The sequence below is a fragment of the Chiloscyllium plagiosum genome, chromosome 13, assembly GCF_004010195.1.
Source record: "Chiloscyllium plagiosum isolate BGI_BamShark_2017 chromosome 13, ASM401019v2, whole genome shotgun sequence".
In the NCBI taxonomy this organism is placed as follows: domain Eukaryota; kingdom Metazoa; phylum Chordata; class Chondrichthyes; order Orectolobiformes; family Hemiscylliidae; genus Chiloscyllium; species Chiloscyllium plagiosum.
The window spans coordinates 58,401,298-58,408,854 of NC_057722.1; the positions used below are offsets into that span (position 1 = coordinate 58,401,298).

General features: G+C 43.5%; 1 protein-coding gene across 2 annotated transcripts in view; it reads left to right on the top strand.

Annotated features, from left to right (window-relative positions):
* Positions 1–6,710, top strand: part of tprg1 (tumor protein p63 regulated 1) — a 71,826-nt gene extending 65,116 nt beyond the window's left edge. For both annotated transcript variants that reach the window (XM_043702546.1, XM_043702547.1), the window contains 2 exons: positions 2,163–2,316; positions 5,978–6,710. In XM_043702546.1, coding sequence (XP_043558481.1) covers positions 2,163–2,316; positions 5,978–6,172 — 349 coding nt within the window. In that variant the 3' untranslated portion in view covers positions 6,173–6,710. The remainder of the gene's footprint in view (positions 1–2,162; positions 2,317–5,977) is intronic.
* Positions 6,711–7,557: the final 847 nt, after the last annotated feature.

Consider the following 7,557-nt stretch of genomic DNA (forward strand, 5'->3'; position numbering starts at 1 on the left):
ACCCCTCCCCACTGCCTCCTGCCTACCCACTCCCACACCCTTCCTCACTGCTACCTGCCTACCCACTCTCACACCCCTCCTCCCGCCCCCACCTATCCACTCCCACACCCCTCCCCACTGCCACCTGCCTATCCTCTCCCACACTTGGGATGGTGGATAAAGCAGTAAAACTATCAGGGAGGCGATGGCCTAGTGGTATGATTGCTGTAGTGTTCATCTAGAACTTCGGTAACGTTCTGCGCTCCCGAACTCGAGTCCTGCCACAGCAGATGGTGGAATTTGAATTCAACAAATATTTGGAATTAAGAATCTAATGACTGCTAGAAATCCATTGACAAATGTTGGAAAACCTGTCTGGTTCACTAATGCCCTTTTGGGAAGGAAATCTGCCATTCTTACCTGGTCTGGCATATAGGTGATCCGAGACCCACAGCAATGTGGTGGATTCTCGACTGCCCTCTGGGCATTTAGGGATGGGCAATAAATGCTGCCTAGCCCACAATGTCCTCATCCCCTGAATGAATACAGAAAAATCTAGATTATCTTAGAATCAGGAGTTTAGTGAAAGTCCCAGATCAGGTCCCAGATAACATCCTGATGAGGTTTGTTTAAGTTGAGGATGTATGAACTCAGGTATATGAAAGCTCCATATAAAGGCTATCAGATTTTCCAGATTGGGAGTTGAAGTCATAGTTAAAATAAACCTATTGTGGCATTAGAGAAAGAGATTCTTCTCTAATGTGAGGGAGGGCTTTTGACAACATGTAATGGAATGTTTTAGGATAATGTTTCTTCCATGTATTTCAAAATATCTGAAGTCATATTATATGTAAACAGTTTTGTCTATTTGAATGTATCTCCACTTCCTTTGCTGAATAAGCTTCTGTCTCATTGTTAAAACTAAATCTGCAATATTGCATGTTTATGTTTAAGTGAGAGACACTCTCATTAAAAGGCAGCACGGTGGCTCAGTGGTTAGCACTGCTGCCTCATAGCGCCACGGATCCAGGTTCAATTCCAGCCTCGGGTGACTGTCTGTGTGGAGGTTTGCACATTCTCCCTGTGTCTATGTGGGTATCCTCTGATTTCCTCCCATAATCCAAAGATGTGTAAGTTAAGTGAATTGGCCATGCTAAATTGCCCATAGTGTTCGATGCATTAGTGAGAGGGAAATGGGACTGGGTGGGTTACTCTTTGGAGGGTCGGTCTGGACTTGTTGGGTCAAAGGGTCTGTTTCCACACTGTAGAGAATCTAATCTGTAAAGAAATAGAACAAAAATCTATAGATGCTAGAAATTTGAAACAAAACAGAAATTGCTCGAGAAACTCAAGACGTTTGGCAGCATCTGTGGAGCACGAGGAAAAGAGTTAATATTTTGAATGCTTAATCATTTAGAACTGGTAGCATCTAGGAAATAGTGGCATTTATCTTAGGGACAGGAGGGTGGGGGAGGCTAGGAGTGAGCCAATGAGTGAAGACGGAGCTCAGAAAGAGAAGGAAAGGTAAGAGTTAGGCAGACAATGGGATTTTTGATGGTAAGCCAAGAAAGAAGAAAGGTTTAGTAGGTGATAATGGGGATGTCAGTGGGAAAAAAGGGTCAGCTGTGCTGAAAATGACACGTCATGACAGTGTAGGTGTGGATAAAAGACATAGAGTCAAAGAATCCCTATAGTGCAGAACAAGGCTATTTGGCCCATCAAGTCTGCACTGACCCTCTGAAGAGTATCCCACTCAGACCCACCCCTGCCACCCCATCCCCATAACGACATGGAAAGAGGTGTTCAGGCTTTAAAATAATTGAACTCGATGTTGATACCTGAAGGCTGCAAGGTTCCCAGGCGGAAGATGAGGTGGGTCTCCCTCCAGCTTGCATTAAGCCTCACTAGATCACCTCAGCAGGCCTGAGTCAGAAAGATTGGGCATGGGAACCCATAGTGTAATGAAGTGGCAGGTATCTGGAAGCTCTGGGTAATTTTTGCAGACTGAATGTAGAGGTTCGCAAAGTGGCCTATGATCTATCAGGCCAGATTTCAGTCTGAGATCTGAATTGTCGAACAGTAACATTAGGTGAATTCCCAAGAGTGTAACTGAGTGCTCGCTGCAGAATGGAATAATTCATGAATTGCTGGCTCATTTCCCGCACTGCTGTTTGTTTCTACAGGAGAGAAGGCAAGGGAGTTCGTATTCACTGGGACAAGCTGCGAGAGGCTTCCTTCCTATCCCGTTGGAACCCTTGGAGCACTGAAATTCCATATACAACCTTTGCTGAACATCCAGCCATCAATGCCACTGAGAGATTCACCAGCCTTTGTCAGGTAACAGTGGACTTGGAAGTGTAAGTAGAAGTAATGTAGAAGCAAGTGTAAGCCATTCAGCCCCTTAAGCTTGAAGGTGTTCTATCTCATTTTTAGAATTGAAGACAGCCAGTGTGTATCTACAAAGAGCCCAAAACCATATAGTGTCTGTTCATTGGCTTTTGGAATGAATGCACACACTGGCTGCTGTAATTCTAAGCACAACAGTTAAGGGTATACTCACAGTCACTTGTCCCCAGCTCAACACCCTAGACTGCCCCTGGTTACTTGGTTACCTGGTTAGATGTTCAGAAGGTGCATGTGCATCTGTCTATGGTGTCCAAATTCTCACTTTGTAAAAACTGGCCACCCTTGTTTGCCTCTGCTCTGCCTTAATCCTCTCACTTCTAAAGCCTTGTATCCATTTAAACTGTTGCCATTTAGTGAATAACCTCTCCTATATTTTAAATGTATCACCTCATATTTCTCTCAGAAAGTTTCATCCATTGGTTTGTTGCCTTCCCTGTGATCTCCTGCCATCACATGCAGTTCTCCACACTGTTTATCTCACTGTTATTTTGATCTTAACCATGTACCAAACAGGAGTTGTGTTCCTCAGCTTGAATCGTGCTGTTTCTAATACAGTTGACCAACAATAGGCTTTCAAAACTGTCACCTCAATAACAGCCAAACCTTGATACCAATTCTTTACCTGTTAGTCACTATCGGTTCCCACAATTTAAACATTTCCCTCAGGCAGATAAACTTTAATGAAATGATGGTGCTTAATCTGTCTAATGTCTTTCTTGGCGTAGAGTCACTGAACCGGATTTGGTTCTCACAGCATGAAAAGAACTGGCGCACTTTCCTTCAGTTCAGGCAATGCCCCGGGCCATTAGTGCTTCAACAACGAGCTCTGTGTGTGTGAATCAGTTCCAATTAAAGACAGTCACACCTCAACTTCAGACAAATCTGCTGAAAGCAATTCTGAATTCACCCTCTTTCCCCAAATTGTGGATCTTCCCCCTCCCTCAGTTAGTGCTGCAGTTCCCTCACATCTCAGCAATAATTACAGGAGAAGCTCGGCATGCAGATGGTAACACAGGCTCTTTCTTTCTTCTTCTTCACTCTTGGGATGTGGGTGTTGCAGACTTTTATTGCCCATCCTTAAGTTTGCCAGAGGCAACAGAGTGGCCTGCTCTGCCAATTCAGAGGGCAGCTAATAGTTAACCACACTGCAGAGGATTGGGATACACATTACATTTTAACCTGTTCTTATAGCCTGATGGGTGGAGCTTCTCACATAATGTTAGTTAACCCTTTCAGGTGCTAGACTTATGTTCCAGCCTGAGACACTTTAGCACTCCCTCAGTACGTACTCTGTCAGTACAGCACTGCCTCAGTACTGACTCTCTGTCAGTACAGCACTGCCTCAGTAATGACTCTCTGTCAGTACAGCACTGCCTCAGTACTGACTCTCTGTCAGTGCAGCGGTCCCTCAGTACTGAGGAAAGTGAGGTCTGCAGATGCTGGAGATCAGAGTCTAGAGTGTGGTGCTGGAAAAGCACAACAGGTCAGGCAGCATCCGAGGTGCAGGAAAATCAATGTTTCGGGCAGGAACCCTTCATCAGGAGCCCTTCTCAGCCCTTTCCTCATTCCTGATGAAAGGCTCCTGCCTGAAACGTTGATTTTCCTGCTCCTCAGTTACTGCTTAATCTGCTGTGCTTTTCCAGCACCACTCTAATCTTGACTCCCTCAGTACTGTCACCCTGTCAAACCTTCTCAAGACTCACTGTCACCCTGTCAGTGCAGCACTCCCTCAGTACAGGCCCTCTGACAGTGCAGCACTCCCTCAGTACAGACCCTTTGACAGTGCAACACTCCCTCTGTACAGACCCTCTGACAGTGCAGCACTCCCTCAGTACTGACCCTCTGACAGTGCAACACTCCCTCAGTACTGACCCTCTGACAGTGCGGCACTCCCTCAGTACTGACCCTCTGACAGTGCAGTACTCCCTCAGTACCGACCCTTTGACAGTGCAGCACTCCCTCAGTACTGACCCTCTGACAGTGGAACACTCCCTCAGTATTGACCCTCTGACAGTGCAGCACTCCCTCAGTACTGATCTTCTGATAGTGCAGCACTCCCTTTGTACTAACCCTCAGTGTGACACTTCTCTGGAGTAAGGATAGTCTTTGCTGCTGGCCTAGTAGCTGCATCAAGAGTAAACAATCAAATCTGTCATTAAGTGGGAAAAATGCCAAGTATTTCATAATGTTGATGTTCGGTCAGTAACCTGATCAAAGGGCGTATTCTTTGGAAGAAAATTATTACTGGCAAAAGATTAGGTTTGTTTGTTTGGGATGAAGAAGATGCGTGTGTCATGTATATGTAATGAACACTTCACTCCAATTCTTGTCATTTGTCTTGTGTTTGCCAAACTCTGGTTGGTGAATATACACTTTTAATTTGAGTTGAACAGAAATGAGAAGTGACTGAATTGGGTTGGGATTGAATAGCATGGGTCTGGGCTGGGATGAATCTGAGTTTGTGGACTGACCATGATGCTCGTTCACTGTTAAAGTGAGAATTCCACTGCATTCAGTGAAGAGGGGTCTTTTTGGGAGTGCATCTTGACTGAGATTTCCCTGCTTGGAAATTCTTGAAGGCTAGACATTGTCAACATCTCTGTCTACTGACTGAAACAGATCATGAGTATGTTGGCTGGTGACTTCTGCACAACATCTCACACTCAGCCTGGCTTTTCATGGTACAACCTAGTGCTTTCCTGCTGGGGTTCAGTCTTGGTAAAGCCTTGCATAAATGGCATTCTTGGTGAACAGTAACACTTTGTCCATGAGTATTCTGGATCAGTGGATAGATTGTCTAGTATTTTCATTCATCCAGAGAATGTGGGAGACGGCTACTTAACCAGCATTTACCGTCAATCCTTAAATGCCCTTTGAGAGGGTAATAATGAATCCTCTTTACGAACCATTGCAATTGTTCTAATTTTGACACAACTGAGTGGCTAGCTGGGTCATTTAGAGGGTGTCTGAGAGTCGACCGCATTGATGGCTCCCGAGTTACATGTAAACCAGATCAGGTAAGAACAGCAGATTTCTGTCCCTAATGGACTTAGTGGAAGCTGAAGGGCTTTTACAAGAATGCAGGTATATTAGATATATTCAAGAGGGAGCCAGACCTGGCCCTTGTGGCTAAAGGGATCAAGGGGTATGGAGAAAAAGCAGGAGAGGGATACTGAGATTGTGGTATGACCAGCCATGATCATATTGAATGTGGGGCAGAGCCGAGAGGCCTACTTCTGCACCTATTTCCGATGTTTCTCTGTCTCTATTTCTTCAATTAATTTAATTTCAATGTCACAGCTACTGTGGTAGGATTTGTACTCCTATCTCTGGATAATTGGTCAAGATCTCTCGATTCACAATCCAGTGTTGGAACCATTAATGTAACAAAACAGAGTGTGTTGGAAATACTCAGCAGGTCTGGTAGCATCTGTAGAGAGAGAAGCAGAGTTAACATGTCAGCTCAGTGATTTTTCATTTGAAATAACCTCATCACCAGATTACTGAACCATATATTCAATATCTGGTCTCAGTGGACTTTTGTACATGTATCTTTGCAATAATTTGATATCCCAATCTACTTCTTTTACAGCTCGAAAATTTCAAAATACAGCTGTCTCAGGCTGTCCAAAAAGCCTACCAAGTGGATCCAGTTCCTGGGAGGGCGAATGGAGCGCTGATATTGAATCATCCAATCGCCATTGACTCCTACATGGGGGTGATGTCTGTCCTCAGCAATCAGAACAGGCTGGGCTATTCACTGGCTCGGGGGTCTGTGGGCTTCTAGCCTGACTGCACCACTGGCCTGTTGCGATTCCCTAAACAAATGGTTTCCTTTAGGTCTCTTGCGATTGCTTTCTCATTATTTAAACTTGTTGAGATTTTGCAGATCACATATCAGTCCCTAATTCTACAGATATCATGGCCCATTTTGAAACAACATTAAATCTATTGAGTTTCATACATAAAGTGAGTACTGAATCTGTCAAATGTCATAATTCTACAAACAAGAGTAGACTGAGAATATTAGACATTGCTTGCACTGGTTGAAAGTAGTAACATAAGAGCTGAGATAACATTTAATAACAACATGCATTGAGATTTATTGTTCCACAAGATGTTATCCCTGGGTGTATTAGTGTTTTAGTACCAAGACATTTCCAAAAAGATATTGTTAAAACAATGCACTAATGTATGGTACATAACATTTATGAATGTTTTATGACATCACCAATTAGGCTTTCTCTGTCATTTGTATAATGTTGTTAACTTTGACTAATAAATGTTATTCTGGACAATGATTTAATAAAGAAGGCTACAATCTTGTCTGTGTACTTCACTTTGTCACAGACTGAAACCTAACACCCTCTGCATTTTCAACCCAGAGTACAATGACTTATCAGCCATTCCTGTGGCAGCTACAGTTCACATTCAGTGTCCAGTATCATCTCTCCTCCTCAGGTCATGTACTGGGTCTCTAGTCATAGTTAATGGTCAGTGCATTGTGCTGGCTGGTGAAAATCCCCATTGAGAGGCTATGGGACATCAGAGATAGATGTTAACAAAACAGGCCATTGAACTGGCTGTTTATAACAACACAAAGGGTAACACTGAGGATCCAATTATCAGAAGTTTCCATTTTAACCCTGAATTATCATTGTTCTTGGTAGGTTTAGATCACATGCACATTTCTCTGAAGATCCCCCGAATGCCAAGCTGTCCAGATAATCTAACCTGAGATGTCTGTGCAGTCAATATTGGCATTCTCACCTCAGATTCAGAAGGTAATGGAATCAAATCCCATTCCAGAGAAATCAGCAAGAAATCTAGACTCAGACATTCAGAATTATGTTAAAAGGAAAGAAATGCATTTGTATAGTGCCCTTCTGGATGTCTCAAACTACCTTTCAACCAATGCAGTACATTTAACAGTAGATGTTTATTTGCATGTTGTAGACACAGAGGTTCACTATAACCTATACAATGTCTGTTGCAACCAATTTCCTTAATCATCAGTTTTTTTGGAATACTGTCCCATTGAAGGGCAATTTTCAAGAGACCAGGCATTTTTCAAGTCAAAAAATGACAGTCTTTGGCACCTGCGCCAATTTCTGCTGTAGACTGAGCAATGATCTGATCAGGATAGCCATTGCCTTGCAGGATAGCTTGAAT